The sequence below is a fragment of the Crassostrea angulata genome, chromosome 9 (assembly GCF_025612915.1).
Source record: "Crassostrea angulata isolate pt1a10 chromosome 9, ASM2561291v2, whole genome shotgun sequence".
In the NCBI taxonomy this organism is placed as follows: Eukaryota; Metazoa; Mollusca; class Bivalvia; order Ostreida; family Ostreidae; genus Magallana; species Magallana angulata.
In genome coordinates, this window is record NC_069119.1 from 28,885,647 (window position 1) to 28,905,726 (window position 20,080).

The 20,080-nt window shown below is 32.4% G+C and overlaps 1 protein-coding gene across 1 annotated transcript; it reads right to left on the bottom strand.

The window, feature by feature from the left end:
• Positions 1-557: 557 nt before the first annotated feature.
• LOC128164368 (uncharacterized) lies at positions 558-19,028 on the bottom strand. Its single transcript, XM_052828162.1, has 6 exons — positions 18,957-19,028; positions 6,884-7,026; positions 6,560-6,701; positions 6,274-6,416; positions 5,062-5,239; positions 558-2,145 (listed from the first exon to the last, which is right to left on the bottom strand). The coding sequence occupies exons 1-6, from the start codon at positions 19,026-19,028 to the stop codon at positions 1,462-1,464; spliced, it is 1,362 nt and encodes a 453-aa protein (XP_052684122.1). The 3' UTR covers positions 558-1,461.
• Positions 19,029-20,080: the final 1,052 nt, after the last annotated feature.

Here is a 20,080-nt window from a genome sequence, read left to right on the forward strand (position 1 = left end):
ATTAGAAGATCGATAAATCAGCTTGAAACAAAATTTTTTCACAGGAATATTGAGCCTATGTAAACAAAAACAGGGCACAAGCCTTGTTTACAAGATAAAGATTTGTTAGCCCTGTATCTTGCTTATAACTCTACGACAGACTTTCAAATTGCATTTGATCATTAGAAACGCATTTCTTAATCATTGTAAATAATAAAACAGAAAATGGAATTTGAACAAAATCGTAACCATGCCCCTTTAACAATGAATTAGACAAGGCAGACACTTCTTCAAAGATTTAAAGATAAAGATAAACCTGTTAGCATCTCCACAGTAAATGTTAATTGAGTTGTTGCAACGAGAGTGATTCGATCTTATATTCGGAAGGTCAATAACTGTTTAAAAACCTTTTGATAGCATAATAAAAAAACAGCATCGTATGTAATAGTATCAAATTCTTAAAAAAAAAAAAAGCATCAAATGATTTTTGTTTTTGTTCTTCAATGAATTGATATACGAAGGAAGCACATGTTAGACTGATAATTCTGAATTGAACAGCTTGAATATGATCATTTTTATTCGAAAAACCACAACCGTATCATCGAAGCATACTTATCAGGAAATAAAATCTTCTCCTTAGATAACCTAATTATACAAACAAACACATTTTTGGTATTTTGTCCAAATAATGTTAATCTGTTTCTCAAGATACAATTCACTGGTACATGTAAATACTCCAATATACTAGAGCTACATGTATATAATATAAAGCATATTTCATATGGTAGAGTTTCATACATATTTATTTATCATATAATTATTAAGGTTAAATGGAAAAGTTTGTACGCATATGAAGCTAATATATACACTTATTTCAACTTCTTGACAATCATACATTCTTATAAAGGTATAGATTGTTATAACAAGAACTTGATCCAAAGCGTCGGATCAGATAGATTTCTCAGGCGCGGATCATCAGATCAAAGGAACGCAAAACAATGTCAAATTTATCAATTTTATACAATTGTCCATTCAAAAGTTATAATTGCGAAACTATTCTTTAAGATTCCTTGTGTACCTTTTATTTTTTCACCCACGGTAATTTAAACGAACTCTTTTAAAAAGCTCTAAAATACAGACGTTATTTTTTGTGTACTACGTCATCAGTTTAAGATAGTGGTGATCTGGATTCGGAAACCCACCGAGTGGAAATCCGATCACACTCTGTAAAATTTCAAGTAAAGGAAAAGGAAAAGACTGATTGGTACACGTATATAATAAGTATACATAGTACATGATTACATATTGATACAATACGAATCTCTATGAAATACACAAGGCCTAACGTTCACATTTTAAAATTACACCTTTGCTATTTTAAAATATATAGCGGCTGTATTCTTTCGTATTCATTGAATAAAAGCTGTTACATTGTTTCATGCGAACAAGTTCCAGACTCTGCGAGCATGGTCTGAAAATGTTCTATTTTCTAACGACATTCTCAGCTTTAGAGACCCTCGATTTGGCCTTGTTAGGGGTCAGACAGCGGTACGAGCTTGGACCGGTAACCAGATAGTCAAACTCATGTGTATTGATGATGTTCATGTACCTTTCATCCATGACATCATCCCAAATCATTTGTATGACAGGCGACAGTGGTTCGAATCCGCCGAGTTTAGCAATCTGTGCATTGAACTCGGTTTGTCGATGCCCATCTCCCATGTAATGTGCAAAAATGGGTGGCTTCCCTTCCTTCAGACGAGCCTGGTATTCAGCTTCACTTTCAGCCCGCATTTCCTCTTCAGATGGAAGGGTTATTTTTCCCGCCAACAGTTTGATGGCGAACTTTGCCATTTCATGAAAATGAGGGAAATAGGGCAATTGGCGGGGAATTCCGAAAAATATGAGATTTTGATGCTCAATGTGAACCATGTGTTTGTATATTGGCTCGATCCGCTCATCCTTAATTGTAATGAGGCCGTCGTTCAGAAACGGAAATGAATACCGATATCCGGTACAGAAAATAATGGCGTCGACCTTTTCGGAACTTCCGTCAGGAAAAACGACGGAATCTTTGGTCATGCGGACAAAGGGTGCCCTTTGCTCGATTTCCTTTGGAAACGAGGGTGGAAATTCCTCTGCCTTTCTTCTGTGGCAAACAATCACCTTAAATATATATAAATAGAAACGTATGTTGTGATCTGAAGACTACTTATCACTTATCGAAAGGCTGGAATACCGGTATAGAAAAAGGGGTCGTGAAAAAAGCATGTCTAATTTTGCTCATTTAGCAATTTTCTTGTTTGATTACAATTATTGTTGTTTCCAATTATTTTTTTCTATTCTTAGTCTTTATTCCTATTGTGGTCATTGCTCTAGAGATACTAATTAGGGTCTTCCGTTTCCAACGGAAGACCCTTTTGTTTTTCTTCGGTTTCTTTTTATTAGGGTCTTCCGTTTTCAACGGAAGACCCTCTTGTTATTCTATTGTTTTTTTTTTATTAGGGTCTTCCGTTTTCAACGGAAGACCCTCTTGTTATTCTATTGTTTTTTTTTATTATTATTATTCTTCTTGTTTTTCCTTCTGACTTCTTTTTTGCTTTATATCTCAAAAACTATTCAACCAATTTGCGAGAAATTTTCAGGGCTTATTTTAATTTCTTGTCCCTTGAAGCCTTCAAACTTTTAGTCATTAAGTCACTTCCGGTTTCTAGTTACATCATTTTAAAAATTTTCAAAAAGTAATTTTGTCCAGCACTTTTCTCGTAAACGGTTGTTTATAAAGACTTGAAATTTTCTGTGATTGTAAATCTGCGGATTGACTTATGGCAAATGTACAGAAAAAATTATTTTGTCACTTCCGGTCGAAACCGGAAGTGAAACAAATTTTTCGAAAAAATGAATTTACTGATCAAATCAAAAACGAATATGTGTTTTGTAGAGCTTATTAAGCTGAATCTAACACTGAAAGCCGTTTTAAAATCGGACGATGCATAACAGAGATATCGGGGTTTAAAAATTGATTTTTCCGGAAATTTTGATTCCGCTTCCTTGGTTTAAAAAATAGCGTAATATTCAAAGTAAAATTAACTCGTACCAAAAATAATTGTTAAGTCGTACTTGAACACATTCGGATTTTTTTTGTTAAGTCGTTCTTGAAATCGGAAATGTTTTTGTTAAGTCGTACTTAAAATCATTCGTATTTTGTTAAGTCGTACCAGGAATAATTCGATTTTTTCATCTTTTTATTTTCGTTACTCTTGTTGTTGGTTTAAGAAGTCTGCTTCTGACAGGAACTTCCAGCTTTACTTCTGACATTAACGGAAGACCCACTCGTTGCTTTGCAACGAGCTTTGCTCTAGTTATTATTATTCTTCTTGTTTTTCCTTCTGACTTCTTTTTTGCTTTATATCTCAAAAACTATTCAATCAATTTGCAAGAAATTTTCAGGGATTATTTTCATTTCTTGTCCCTTGAAGCCTTCAAATTTTTAGTCATTAAGTCACTTCCGTTTTCTAGTTACATCATTTTAAAAATTTTCAAAAAGTGATTTTGTCCAGCACTTTTCTCGTAAACGGTTGTTTATAAAGACTTGAAATTTTCTGTGATTGTAAATCTGCGGATTGACTTATGGCAAATGTACAGAAAAAATTATTTTGTCACTTCCGGTCGAAACCGGAAGAGAAACAAATTTTTCGAAAAAATGAATTTTCTGATCAAATCAAAAACGAATATGTGTTTTGTAGAGCTTATTAAGCTGAATCTAACACTGAAAGCCGTTTTAAAATCGGACGATGCATAACAGAGATATCGGGGTTTAAAAATTGATTTTTCCGGAAATTTTGATTCCGCTTCCTTGGTTTAAAAAATAGCGTAATATTTAAAGTAAAATTAACTCGTACCAAAAATAAGTGTTAAGTCGTACTTGAACACATTCGGATTTTTTTTGTTAAGTCGTTCTTGAAATCGGAAATGTTTTTGTTAAGTGGTACTTAAAATCATTCGTATTTTGTTAAGTCGTACCAGGAATAATTCGATTTTTTCATCTTTTTATTTTCGTTACTCTTGTTGTTGGTTTAAGAGCTCTGCTTCTGACAGGAACTTCCAGCTTTACTTCTGACATTAACGGAAGACCCACTCGTTGCTTTGCAACGAGCTTTGCTCTAGTTATTATTTTATTTTTTATTTTTTTTCTGACTCCTTCTCGGCTTTATATCTCAAAAAGTTTTCATCCGATTTCAATGAAATTTTCAGAGCTTTTGTAAAGTTACCGTGCCTCAAAGATGTTAAAGTTTCAGCATTTACGTCACTTCCGTTCAAATTTGGCGGCCATTTTTAAATTTAAAAAAAGTGATTTTGTCCGGAAGAAATTTCCGTAAACTTTAAAGATATCGCTTTGAAATTTTTACTGATGATAGATGTATCAATTCTATAATGTACTGAGGGGTTTAAAATTTTGTTCATTAATTTTGCTCAAAACCGGAAGCAGTTCCAATTTTTGGAAATTTTCATTTTTTTTAACAAAATAAGACAATACTACAGTCTTATAGAACTGGCCTTGGTAAATTCAAATCTGAAATCCGTTTGAAAATCGGACGATGCATTACAGAGATAACGGGGTTTAAAAATTGATTTTTCCGGAAATTTTGTTTCCACGTCCTCGGGATAAAAAATAGCGTTAGGTTCAAAGTAAAATTAATTCGTACCAAAAATAATTGTTAAGTCGTGCTTGAACACATTCGGATTTTTTTTTGTCAAGTTGTTCTTGAAATTAGAAAGGTTTTTGTTAATTCGTACTTAAAATCATTCGGATTTTGTTAAGTCGTACCAGGAATAATTTTTTTTTTAAATCTTTTTATTTAAGTTTCTCTTGTTGTTGGTTAAAGAGCTCTGCTTCTTCCAGGAACTTCCGGCTTTTCTTCCGACATTAACGGAAGACCCACTAGTTGCTTTGCAACGAGCTTTGCTCTAGTTTGATTTCTTATTGTTCAGAAATATTTCTTACGTAATTTTGAATGTTCAAACAAATATATACACTGTAACCATATTTCAGTCTGTTACAAGTATCTATTTTTCTTTTACCTTTTTGGCGAACTTTGCCACAAGCATTGAGATATCTTCCCCGGAAAAGTGACAGCCCAGAATGGCTACCTTCAGTCCATCAAAATGTTCTTCGAATCGGAACCATTTGCTGTGAATCTTTCTTCCTTGAAACCCATCCATTCCAGCAATATCGGGGATGTATGGATTAGAATCGTGGCTGTAAAAGGGAAAAAAAGAGTATCATGATCTTATTCTAAGTTCAAAGCCCCTTTAACAGGACGTTATTCTTTCTGAAGTTTTATGATACAGCAATGAAACGTTGGCCTGCCTATTTCTTCATCGGCCTTTCTGTTAAGATCCATTAAAATTACCAAGAATTTTCACCCTTTAAAACTCACGTAATATCTGCATATGTTTTGCTTGAAAAGAGCGTCATTTGTACCTTGTGTTGATACAAAGTGTTTATCGGTTCCATATACCTGGAGACAATTAACATAACGTCACAAAGCCTTTTCTTTCTACATGCAAGGAGGCCTTGCGTTGGAATACGGCCCTGATTGGACTGGGAAAAAGTATTTACTGTGGAATCTTTTTTATTCGTGGGGGTCAATGTTCGTGGGTAGTAAAAAAATTCCTGGTTCGTTGGGTCATAATTTCGTTGGTTACAAGTTCTACTTCGTAAATGAATATTACACAAATGCTAGTATAAACATTCGTGTGGGTTTAAATTCGTGGACAAGGGCTACCCACGAAAGCCACAAGCATTGGTCATCTACGAATAATGATGACTCCACAGTATTCGAATCACATATATAGGAAATAAATTTGTTACCCAAGTCCAATTCAGACCATTGAACCTGGATAACTAATAACATACAGGTCTGTAGTAAGGCAATTGTTGGGATCGTTGAATATAAAGATATTCATATATTTAAAAATATCATATTAACAAGACAGAGTAATAAAAGAAATGCGTCGTTTTTAATCCTTTACCCACAATTCAACGTTCCAACACCAGAAGTGACATAATTTCAATTAGACGTATGAAAATCTGGAACATCTACTCAGTCAACAAGACGTCGGTTACTAGAACTGGTCACCATCTATTGAAATGATTCAAGTATAGAAGAGTCGGGAGCGTTTAAACCAACAGTCTACAATGTTGTTAAATTTTCCTTAACCTCAAAGCAATTAAGGAAATAATAAATACAATGTTTCTTTTTGTTTTGTTTTGCAATATGTTATATTTACCCATTGCACACAAATACGGCATCAAACTTCTCTTGTTTGACTTCCGACGTCTGGTTAACTGGTGAGAAAGTCAGCAGCCATTTTGATTTCCCATTCTCGCTGACCTCTTTCATTGGTTGAACATTACGGACATGTGTATGAAACTGCAGGTAAAAATGCATTTTCAGTTTTGGAAATGGTCTGATGCATATTTAATATTGTTTTGTCGTTAACCTTTAAATACACTTTCGGACACTTTTCTGTTGTTGTTTATAATGGGAGTCTATATTAAACTTTTAAAAAATACCCGAATGTGTTTCCTTAGATTAAAATGATCCGCAAACATGTTGAGGTATTCAAGACACTGTTGGCGGGTGATGTAAGACTTGTTCCATTCCTTAGGAAACGGGAAACCAGGAATTTCCATTATTTCCTTGGGAATATTTACTCTGTAAGAAGAGCAAATAGGTATAACATGCATAAATTGTTGAAGAGAACTTTGTCTACCAGAAAAAGAAAACCCCAAAAAGTTGATATGTGGTATATATTTTTAAAAAATGTAAAGGTTTATCATATTATTAACTTCTTTTACTAAGACTTTTATTTAAGAAGACCTTTGAATGATACTAACTGTAAGTTGTTGTACAACGCTGAGTTCACTGGAAGTCCAAATTCATCATTTCCGTTCTTGTCAGTGTACTGCCAGAGTCCTCCAGGCCAGAAATTTTGTTCGAACACAACCGGTTCGAATAAATCAGGAAAAGCAGACAAATGCTGAAATAATGAAAAAAAATATACAATTTCAGAAATATCTAAACTGTTCATACATGTACGATTCGAAAATATCTTAATCTTTCATACTTTATAAAATCCGAGTATTTTCAAGGTATTCATAAATAACGTTCCTTAAAAACAATGCTTTAGCATTCATTACATCCGTTTTTTTGTTATTTTCAAGCACTATATCTTGTCAGCTGTAATGTTTTTCAAACCATCATTTGTGCTTTGGTCCAAACTCGATTTTCGTCTGTTTTTTTATTTTTAATTTATATTCATTAAATTGGCCATAGGCTGTTGCGATTATAATGATCTGATTATCTCAAATAAAAGCATGTGAAATATATGTATATTTTATGTTTTGTTTTTCATATAAATTATACATATACATGTATAAATTTGAACATGTGTTTTACACATATCAAATATGTGTAAAACATGTGTGGTACTAAACACATGTTTTACACATATGGACATTTTTCCTGTATAGTCTTAGCTCAAAAGCCAGACAGATCTTGTTGATTTCAAAGAGCCATGGCTGAGTGGCTAGCAATAAAATAGTGAGGCCTACGTCACATTGCTGTTTGATTCAACTACCCAAACTCCAAGCTCTTGTTAAGATGGTTTTATGAATATTATTTTTTAAAAAAAATCCTAGATAACGACCAAAAAATCAAGTACTAAGTCGGGATAGGGCAATAAACATGCCTTTCTTCAACTAATGCAATACCACACACGGATGTTTTTATCAAGGACACAAAGGTGTGTTCTCCGAACGCCTACTCCTCAATTAAAAATAATAATTGGTCAAGGCATTTATGGGGCCCTCTAAGGGGACACAGGTAGACTTTACCTGTATATACTTTGTGACACAGGTAGACTTTACCTGTATATACTTTGTGACACAGGTAGACGACATTGTCTTATTTTTAATTTAAAAAAAGATGCAATAAATAGTGCTAATGGCTGCATGTACCTGACATTAAATGAAAAATACCATATTTTTTAATAATCTAAATGTTTCACTGAAATAAAATAATCATTAAATTAAAAAAAATTAAAATTAAATATCTTTCTTCATTTTTAAATTTACATCTTAACAAAATAAGAATAAAACATTATTTCTTAAGGTATAAATTAAAATCAGAGATTTTGAATGTTGATTATCTAAATTATGACTGAGATAAAATTATGATAAAAAATCACTTTCTTCAACAAGTTTGTCCAAGCTGTGAATAAATAAATGAACGTGAAGAAACTGATAAGAAGAGCAGCCGTCCTACCCCTAGTTCCTCTAGACAGCATCGAAGACGTGTGGTCCTGGAAGACCGCGATGAAGCTGACCTTACGGAAGTGAGAGAGACCTTTACAGACTATGTGACAGAACAGTAGGTGAATGGTGACAGACTTATTTGGAATCACTTCGGAACCAATGGACCATGGACCAATAACAACTTAGAAGCATGGCACGGGAAGCTGAAGAGGATGGCCCTACACGCGCACCCAAACATCTACACTGTCATCAAGATCTTCAAGGACATCCAGAACGGCAAAGAAATTCTACAGATCCAGAAACAAAGAAGTACGCGAACATCAAGAGGAGACTGCAGACCCTAAAGGAGCGATACCAAGACGGGATCATCGACCTTATGACCTACACAGATTCAGCTTCGGAACTTCTTTATTTAGGACATTGACATAGTGACAGTGAAAGAGAAAGGACATTATGACAGACTCCGTGCCCATACTAGTATATGTGTAAATATTGTATAAACGTATACTGGTATGAATTATACTTTTAAAACTTAATGTCATTTTTAATTGTTATTTATGTTTTAGACAACCATGTATTTATGAGTTTGTTATAAAACATTGCTATGTGTCAAAATAAAAAGAAAACTGTATATAAAATGTTATGCAATTTTAAAACATTATTTTATTGTTTTAAATTATATGTAGTGCTAATAAATTAAATAAATATATTAAAATTCATTCAATGTTTTCTTTTTATTTATGCAACAATTCTAATTATAAAGACATTCAAAAATTAACAAAAATTACAAACTGTTATATTATTTTTCATTCAAGGAAACACAGGTAAAGTTTACCTGTGGCCCTTTAGAAGGCCCCATAATTGCCCAGTATAATTGAATAATGATAATTGGACAGTAGGCGTTCGGAGAATCAGCCGACAAAAATTATGGGCTATAGAAGGCCTAACGCAGTGCTGTTTTAAATTATAAAAACACCTTTGCCAGTTAAATCGTCATTTTTTTATCGTCTTGCAACTAGAAACGGTGGGAACCCGCACTTACATAAACAGTTTGCCGCTTCCCGTCGTGATTGTTATGTAATCACATGCTTATGTCACACTGTAATTACTGTCATATATCGGGATTAAAAAATGAAGTCACTGTTTATTTGTCTAACACATTTTTGGAGGCTCTTTGGAAGGAAAAGTACGACTGTCTGGTGTTAAATAAACATCCTTTGAATCGTTTTCTAAATAATCATAAATAACCCATCTTTTGATAGGTTAAACTGTTATAAAACAATGCAGAGTATTTAATTGTATTGCAATCTTATTAAATCAGGAATGTAGACTGCGTATGCATATCAAATTGTGCTTTCAGATAAACATAAGCAATGTAAAAAATTACAAAATTGATTCATTATTCAAATATAAGTGTTTTGCATAAACGTGCAATCCGTCAATTTTGTTTTAGTGGAAAAACAGTTTATTAAACGCGATGAAGTTTAAATTTCCTTTTTTAATCCCATAATTTAGTTCATTACTTATATATCTTAAATTTATTCTTCAAGATCCTTTGACATTTGATTAATACAGTACAAAATACATCATACAATCTTCTATAGGGATTATATCAGATAAAGTTGCCGTTTACGCGTGGTACATACATGTATGTAATTTTATTTACAAACACATTATCTTTCCGTTACAAGTTAGATATTTTACAATAAAGTGATGGATTTCTTGAAATTTTCGTTGAATATTATTAAAAGAAATAATGTGTTTTCCCCATAAAATTATCATTTGTCACCATTCTTTTAATTCTAACAACTACAACAAACAAAAAAAACCCAATGGCTTCATGGTTTTTTTTGGAAAACGATCAAATGGCCATCCATCAATATTAGTCATTAACTTTTTAACTTTATTTATCAAACAGTATGATTATCTTTCAATGTCATTGTAGTAAAAAAACAAACCTTGCTGGGCTGACGTATTATTTACATTTTGAATATGAAATTATAAGTTGTCAAGCAATTTGAAATTCTTCTCTATACAAACATATCATAGCGTGGTCTGAACGGAAAAATATATTTTTTATTATATATAATCTACACAAGAGCAAATGTCATAAGTTTTTTGCTGATTGTATCAACTTCATATTATAATAAATCATGATATGTTATGTGTTTGTGTTTGTATGAATGTGAAAAAATGAAATATAAAATGCAAATACAAAAAGGACAAACACCCCCCAAATAAACAAAAAAAAAACAAACAAAAACAAAACAAAAGCCCATTATAGTGGCGCACATTGTACACCGTCGCGTCGAACTCCTGGCCCCGCAAATACCGCCATGATACTGTTTTTATCGGCCTATCGCAGAAAGGAGAATATACGGGATCTGCGTTAACCACAGTGATGTTACTGTTTTATTATGTTCACTTTATAAATAACCATTTTTATTCTCAACAAAATCTGTTGGCTCAGTTTAATGTTTGAATAGTAAGTTATCAAAATATAGTTGTTCATAAAATTTTAATATATATCTACGTAAACAACAGCGTCCCATTTTAGAGTCATAAGTTCACCAAGTCAGTAAAAAGCAATGACCTTTTTTCTATTGCCACACACAAATAAAAAAAAAAACAGGTGATAAAAAAGTAGGTCATTTTTAAATCATAAGTTCACCAAGTCGGTAATAGGCAATAAACTGTTTTTTCTAGTGCCACACACAAAAAACCCCCAGAGGTGATAAAGAAGTGGGTCAGACTGGGAGATGTTTATTTCACCAGTGTCAACCAATCACCATCAATTGTAATGTAATTGTGCACCAAAACACGATAAGAGCCCGAACTAATACAAAAGTTTTACTGTTTAGTGTCAAAGTTGTTATTTAACTCACATTCTGAACTACCCACATTATATGGGGCAATTTACATTGAAACTTTTGCGGATGATTTTCTGAAAGGGTCGGTTTAAGGACAACTGTGTCACATATTAGCATTCACTTAGTACAAGTATTTTCTTCTCTCTCTCAAGAAATATGTTCATGTGGAAAAGAACACATAAGAACACATAATCGGCACTCATGTCAGTATTGTAGGCAATGCAAATTTATTTTTGAACGTTCAGCTACTAGTATTTTTTAAGAGATCAGGGTTATAAAACTAATTATTTTTTTCTTTTGTCAATGTATATCTACTTCAGTATAATTTCAATGATGGCATTTTAATATGACGTTTGGCGTTTTAAGTTTACAGAAAGTGTGCCCGATCCTATTGTACATACCATCTTGACAATAAATTATCTTCAAACAAAAAAGCAAATTGATTTTATTTTCATTTGAAAACTATTACAATCACTGCTATAATTATACCGTGACTGTTTACCGCAGAGAGGATTTAATGTTTGGGAAAAATATGGGGTTTGCATTGGCTGCAATTAAAATATTAATATATGCATGTTCACTTAATAAATCATAATTTTATTTCCCGATAAAGGTTTTGGATCAGTTTATCGTTTGAATAGTTAATGAGCCAAACGCAGTTATCCATAAAGAATGATTAATTTACAAAAACAAAAGAAACAATTTACAATCAATCCTAAGTTCACTTAATCGGCATAAGGCAGTAACATGTTTGTCATTAACATTGCAATGCCACACAAAACTGTGACATTCCAAAACAGAAGCGAAAATATTGTAGGTCAAATTCTAATTGTTTACTTCACATTTGCCTATCAAATCGTTAAATGTTTAAATTGCCGTGCAACCAAACACGGTGGAAATCTGAAACATACGTTAAAAAATTCTGTCCTTACATGTATTTCATCCATGTGGTTAAACACTTCACATTTTATCTTAAGCATATGTTTTATGTAATGAAAAGTCGTTTTTTTTAAGGATTACCTAAAAAATGAACTCAACATCTACCCAAGTAATATTGCGGATTATGAAACGTAAATTGCTCCACCCAGGTTATACGAGTATATATTGCGTTCATTTCTTATAATTTAAAATATTTCATACAAATTGAATGCGTTTTGCTTTTAAAAATGAATAGATCTGTTCAAAATTCAAATGTAACGTCAAGCGGATTAGTACGTTTTTGACGTTGGTGCAATGTGACGTGTCTTATGACATGCAAACCAGGGCTGCATTTTACAATTTTTTAAAGAACTTCACGATAAAGCCGTACATATTTACAGCCTCCTAAAATAATCTTTAAAGAACAAAATTGACATAAAACCATTTGTTTACAATGAATGATGTAAAATGTATAATTATATACACATACCTATATATACTCACGTTTTGAAAACTAAACAAAATATCTACATTAGTTTTTGAAAAAAATGCGTGCATGTATTCTTCCGCCCTAATCTAAATTGCGGTTTGGATTGCGGAAATTTCTTTAGTTACTAGATAGCAATAACATCAAAGTTTTAAGTCAAAGATTTAACAACCAGTTAGTTCGTTGTTTTGCAAATGCTTAGCATTATTCAAATGTCAACAAAAGTAAAGAAAAAATGTCACAATATGTATAGCACTTTTATCCAATAAACATATACAGTTAGACATGTAAACAAAGTTACAGCGAACGCACTTATAATGAATTGACGCAAACAGCAAGAGTAATAGAACCTTTCATTATCACAGGCACGGAATAGTGAAATTCCACCAAGGGGACAAGATTCACGGTCTAGAACGTCTCTTTGCCGAGTCCTAGACAGTGAATATTGGACCCGATGTGGAATTTCACTATCCCACACAAGTATATATACTGAATGATTATTTTTCTCGCATCATTTTACACTAAAAACTGATTTCTGACAACTTTCTATTATGACGTTCAAAAGATTACTTTCGGTTTATCCCTCCGCATGCTTCATATAGCGCAAGTCAAAATGAGAGCATATATCATTTTGTTTCAATAAAAAATGATAAACTGCAATTAATTAAGCAAACAATTACTAAAGGAATAATCTCAATCCATCATTTTGCATTTCTATACGGTAAACAACGTTTGTTTACAGATTAAAGCGGCGTAGTAATACACAGTGTAAGGTAGAACAATCTCACACTGCAGTCTCACACCGGACAAACCGATCCCACACCGGTTATAATGAAAAGAATCATTCCTCATGACTTTATTAAATGTTGTAAAATTGACGGATATACATGTACATGGAACGATTTACGCCGATAACGAAGAGAAATCGCTCGTCCCTGGCACTTTTTTATAAGCGTGTTTAACTGTACATAATACATTACATGCATATAAAACATAATAATATAAAACTGCATCGCAAAAAAACATTTGAATTTTAAGATTTACCAAAATATTTTACGTGTTATAATTTTTCCCGTTAAGTTCGCGAGAGTTATCTCTCTTGCGGTGTCGTCACAGTAGTCGTCACAGTAATACAGCATGTATACACCAAGTCAACGTCGGGCGGAGTAACTAATGAAATTGGTTCGCGGTAAAATTGCGGAAGCGGCATTTTAACAGCGTGAGTTATCTCTTTCGGGAGGCCGCTATCAGCCTTGGAAATTTTTAAAGCGATCATTAAACAAAAGTCATCCATCTATCCTTCATTTTATTGTACATATAAAAATATTTTTTTTTATTTAGTCTAGCGCTTTCAGACAACAGGGATTATATTTTGTGTGAATAATTATGTAATCAATCACTTAAAAATTGATTACTTTAGAAATGTAAATTACTGAATATTTTGGTTGCAAACTATTTATGGCTTAATGAATCATTAATGTTACATATAATATAATAATGTGTCATTTTCTTCATAGTAGACAAACTAAAGGTTAAAAATATCAGAAAAGTGATAGGGTGCAAAAACTATTTTGACCTAAATCTTATAAAATCCTTTATCATTAATATTGTCAATATGTTGGATTAACTTTCTTTTAAATATTTACACATTTCTTTCAATAAATCAGCAGACAGGCCATTTTAATTACTGAATTCAACACGATTTTTGGATAAAACTTTGGTTTTTTTGGTATACTCTTTTTTATGTCCATCATTTGGTTAAGAAAATCAAATCTGCATTGAAAGCCATTTAATTATTTATCTTTAGTCGAAGAAAGTAAACACAGAGAGACATTAAAAACCAGAAATACACGACAGCATCCCACGCGCAGAGACATTTTGATCTTAAATCTGTCATGATTGATCAAACAGACTCTCAACTAGACAGGACTTGCATTGTGCAGCTTTTGCAATTCGATCTGCACCAAAGGGAAAAACCCCGCGTTTTATCTTTTGTCGTAAAAATTCATGGGAGTTACTAGGATATTAAGTTTGGGCGTTTTTGTTGATCAACGACAGTTAAAATCAAGGGCATGCATGCATATGTTAGATGCACGTGTTTGTGATATGTTTCTTCACAATGGCGCATTTCGTGAAAAAAACGTTTTAACATTACGTGCAGTATGAAAAACCGAAAAACTGATCGAAATATTCTATAAAAATGGAATAATTTATTTTACACTACATAAAAGATGAGAGAAAATTATAAATGAGGGTTGATCAAAAAGCAATGCTACACAATTATGAAAACTTTCAATACTAAGTGAATAATTTTAATGTACAAATTAATGCATGTAACTAATCAAAAAGAGCCCGTGACGTTATTTTTCGTTTCCAGGCATTCTGATTTCAATCCACTGGCGACAAATTAACGGTGGCTTATAGTCTGACTTTACTGTTGATTTTTAAAAACATTCAATCAATCATTTTTTTCCTTGTAAAATAGATTATACTATAGGAATTTTTTTCTTGATAATATATGCCGTCATAAAACGTTAGAAATTTCTTTAAATGGGCTTGGTTAAAATGATCTGAGCTGAAAATAATTATTTGAAACACTACATTAGAACAGTCAAAATTTGAAAGCCAGTTGTCTAGCAATTACATAGATACAGAGTGAACAATTCCTTGATTTCCCAAGTGCATTAATTTTGGAACCAAGTCAACGCACTTCGAACAAAAAATATTTTTTTTCAAAGTGCGTTGATATCGTCGTTGAAAATAAATTGTTCAAGGTTTGGTCAAAATAATTGATACTTTTGTATACAAAGACTAATTGCTTTTATTAACCTTGTTTAGCTCAATGGGATGTATTTGAAAAAGAACCTAATGCATTCTCAGCTAACTTGATTTACTGTTTCTCGGTTAGTGTTGTTGTTTTTTTTTTTCTTTTCTGATAAGCGTATGTAGTTTGACAGCAAGTTTACTTCTTATCTGGTAAACTACTCTATGCCAGAAACGAAAATGATTCACATATATTGATACTAGAGATCAATGTATTTCAACGGCTTTCAATTGCATGTGCTTATAAACAAACATGATAGGAGAAAATGATACGTTACGTATTTATGTTTATTAAAAACAATATGACCTTTTACGACATCAATACGAGAAGAAAAAAACCCAATGCTTATTTTTACGTTAACATTAATTTAATGTTTGTCAATGTAATTTTTATTTTATAATGAAGTGATTTATTTGATTTGATTTTTAAAGGGGTTTATGTTGAAAAACTTATAGATTCTGTAAGATACCATTGGAGAAATCATTGTTTGGCCAGCTCTTTTTGAAAAAAAATATCACTGTACTTAATTCACAACAAAGCGTATTTCTTTTTCTGTTCTTATACGTTTACTCCAAGTTGCTATAATATCATATGTTTTGGAAGGAAAAATAAAGGGTAGTGGACCTTCTTTCTATTTTTAATTAAATGAAGACAATATGTGATTTATACATATTTTTTCTCGGTGCGTTAGTGTCTCGATAATAAAAAAAATATTTATGTATCTTTATAACACACTTTGAGAAAAAAATAATCAAAATGCGTTCATTTGGTCAAAAATTTAAAGCAATATGAGCTGTATTTTTTAGAATTTTATTTTGCTTCAAAAACCTGCTAGTATGTAAAGTCTGCATGTAACTTAAACTTTTATGATAAATAAGATTTGAAAATATCATTAGTTTTTGTTAGTAGAAAGATTTCTCTTCTAAGGAATATATAGTAGATCAGTTTTTGTACAGGACGACAATAATTCATTTTTGCTTCAATTAAGGCTTCTTTACGGCTTTTACCACAAAATAAGCCTAACAGAAATTTAAAAACCATTAGATTTTTGTCATTTTAGTAGAAAATAACATTTTGGTACAAAAAAAAATTTCAGCATGAAAATTGCAGCTCATATTGCTTTAACGCTCTCTGAATTTTATTTTAAAGTGATTTGCAACATCTGTTTTCAATTTGTCTTCACAGACTAGTTGTGTTTTAGGACCGACGACATCCAAATTTAAGCAATCAATGCTAAAAATGATTTGCTGATTCATTAGGTCATGTCCCTTCCTTGAGGAAAACGCCGCAAGGTATTTCTTTACAGTTTGAGAAATACTAAATATTTAGGTCAGAATGTAATCAGGACAGGGATGAATATAATTTATTTTCCTGGTACATTTAATGGAATAATAATTGAGAATCCAAATGAATATTTATGATATAGGCATCATTTCTCTATACGTTATAAACTATTGTATTTACATTTAGCCAATTAAAAAGTAAGCTGCGATCAGATGTAATACTTTTTTTTAAATTAAAATAAAATTTGTTAAATGCTTGTTTTAGGTACGTTTTAGAATTCTGTAAATATTTTCAAACTACACCTTTAAGTGATGCTTAGTACTCTATTCCATTTTTAGGCCGTTTAATTAGTCCGGAAACTATCTTAAGTTTTCATTTTTATAAAAAGGTTCTTTGCAAAATTTTCGAATGATTTAACTGAATTTTCGGAGGGCGTTTTAAAAGAATTAGCTTTACTTCACTTTTCTCCATGCATCCCACCTGAAGCCCCATTGTTAGAACACGAACCAGCTTTACTCCGTGTTTTGACAGGTTCAAATCTGCAATTTTCAATATAATTGCAATGCGATTATTGCAGCCCATGTGCAGTCAGGAAATGCAATGCATTATTGCCAGAGATTAGGTCACTGAAATCTGTTGTGAAGGCACAGGTATCTCAGCAACAATTTTGACGACCCGTGTTTTAAACTCTTAATCAAATTAAAATTTTACATGCACTCTCAAGATTGCAGAATGATTACTCGGTGATTGGTGGCCATAACCAGTCAGAAACTATGCCAGAGATGGCCACATATTTAATAAACTATTGCAGATTTCTTTTAATCGACACTGTAATTTTTTCTAGCCGTGTTTCGGATGAATTTAATTTCCAGTCTTATTGCACCTTACACATATGATTAAAGTCATTTTATATACCGATTTTTCTTGAACGGATTTCATAATTTATTTTGGTCAAGACATGTCATTCATAATTAGGTTTTAACACTGGGTAAAATATACGAGGGTTGTTCGGAAATTATTGAGACAATTCGAATATTTTCTTTTCTAATTGACGAATTTTGGTGAAAATTGGCATCGACACGGAAGAAACGCCAGCAAATCATAAAACAAAGTAATATTAAAAGAATATTTAATATTTTTTTTACGACGGTAGATAAACAAGTCGGTGGTCGGGGTACCCGGCGCAGCCATGAACTCGGATATTTAACAACTTAAACATCTACGTTATAAGTGTACGTAGAATTACAGTTAATGATAAAAGAAATCAAATTAAATATGTTCATTTTGCTATTCTTTGCGACTAACTTTTGATTAAGTTTCACTGATGTTCGAGTTGAAATACGGATATGGTAAACATATATTTACTAAGCAATAGAAATCTGACAACGACTTTACATTGAATTTTGACGTCAAGGCGGCGCATTGAAAACCGTCAAACTGGTGGAAATCTCAGAAGACCTTTTAGGGCCACGCAATTGCTTTAAAAAACTAAACGATGACAAGACAAGGTATAGAGCTTCAGCTCATCATATTTTTTTCACTGATTGTTTAACTAGAAATAGGCCAAAGGGATTATTTATCAAGTACTTTCGACACGCTAACTGTTGTCAGCAGTTCGAAAATATATAAAAAAAAATGACTGCAAGAGACATTCACAGCAATTAGACTCTCGGGTAAAAATAACTCGATTTTTCCTTTAAAAAAAACCAAGAATGAGAGAAAACGTGAATGATGATATCTTGAAATGAAAACAAAAGAGAGAAATCAAGAATAATTCTTATTTCCGTTCGTTTGTAAGGTGTTTAAAACACATGAGCAATAAGAAGCGTTAAAATGACGTTGCGAAAAGTTTGCGGTTGCGCCGGGTCACTGGACGAAGGCACGTTGGCCAGCTTACCAGGAATGATCTATTCATGCCATGGACAAGAAACTTTTCAAATTGATAATCTCTATCCTGATTTACTTTTTGGTGAAATTTCAAGAGTTTATCTTTTTTACTAAAAGAATAAGAGAAAATGTCTCAATAATTTTCGAACAGCCCTCGTAACTGTTGAATGACAAATTTGTTCCCACTTGTTTCTTTTTTCCGATATCGATAACCTCATAGGTTTGAAAGTTTTTTTTCAAATAAATGTCATTTTTATTCCGGAAAAAGGGAAAAACAACCTTGTTCACCAATTCTAAAAACAACATTACTATGAGAGAGAGAGAGAGAGAGAGAGAGAGAGAGAGAGAGAGAGAGAGAGAGAGAGAGAGAGAGAGAGATCTGACCTTGAGAGCAATCAGCCCCGAGGGACCGGCTCCAATGACAGCGACCCGTTGCTTGGTAGTCTTCCCCGACATCCTTAAAATGAAAATTGGACGCAACCTTTTTGTTTATAAAGGTGTTTTTTTTTCGCTCGCCAGAGCCAGAGGCAGAGGATGTAGATTAGAAATCCCTAACGGCCTTTGGCTACGTGTATAAAATTAAGTTTTTTGGAACCGATGTCACCATTGCAAAAATAAAAAAAAAAATTAAAGAAAAAAAACAAAAAACGAACAGCGTCAGAGCAAAAGCTTCCGCTTCTATACCAAATAGTTTTACAGAGAGCCATGTTTTGGTTTTTTTTTTAATTTACTTGATTTTCTTTACCAAAAAGACCTGTTTTAATTCTGTTTAAGGTGTGATTTTTCAGGTGATCGCAATAGGTACTCCACCTCCAGCATTTCCAACTAAGTATCCATAAAATATAACATGGACCTGCCACTCTCAAAACAATATCGCTGTCTCTTAGTTAATTCTACCCCTAGCCAGAACCCGAAGTTAGCATCCTAAATCTGTATTCGAAGCATTCCTGGCATAGGCTCTTAAATTGTTTTGTCATTTTTTAAAAACCTGTTTCATACATATTTTGTTTTAATTTTTTTTCATGCCTCACCACTTTCTTAAGGCTGAATTTGTGTACTTTTCCACTGAAAGGTTTGACACTATGAAACTTCTGCATACGATTAGATGATTCATCTGTTTTATTTTTCTTTTCTTCTTATCTATTACAAAATCTTGAAGTTGTCTTTCTTTCTTGGATCGGTGTAGCAAAGAGAGTTAGGAAGTAATACTTTTCATTACAGAAAATAAATCATAAGAAAGAGTGTTGGAATAAGATTTTGTCCTGCCATATTTTTTTTATTCAGAGAGAAAAAAATACATATATTAACGACTTCATACGAATAAAAAAAAAGATCTTAAAATTATCAAGCCGATGTATTTTCATAGTAAAACCAATTTGAAACACATATCCTGGATTAATGCGTCGCATGTCACATAATACTTTTGGTAGACATATATTTAATTTTACTATCAGATATACATGAAATAAGAAAATTGCAAAAATACATTTTTGTGCGACTTATGCTGC

Bases quoted from the DNA above. Each gene is read 5' to 3' on its own strand.
- LOC128164368 (XM_052828162.1), bottom strand. From the start codon at position 19,028: ATGTCGGGGAAGACTACCAAGCAACGGGTCGCTGTCATTGGAGCCGGT. The intron at 6,417-6,559 runs GTATTTTTTAAA...TTTTACCTGCAG, and splicing joins ATCTAAGGAAACACATTCGG to TTTCATACACATGTCCGTAA. The intron at 5,240-6,273 runs GTAAATATAACA...TCCCTTTTACAG, and splicing joins GCCGTATTTGTGTGCAATGG to CCACGATTCTAATCCATACA.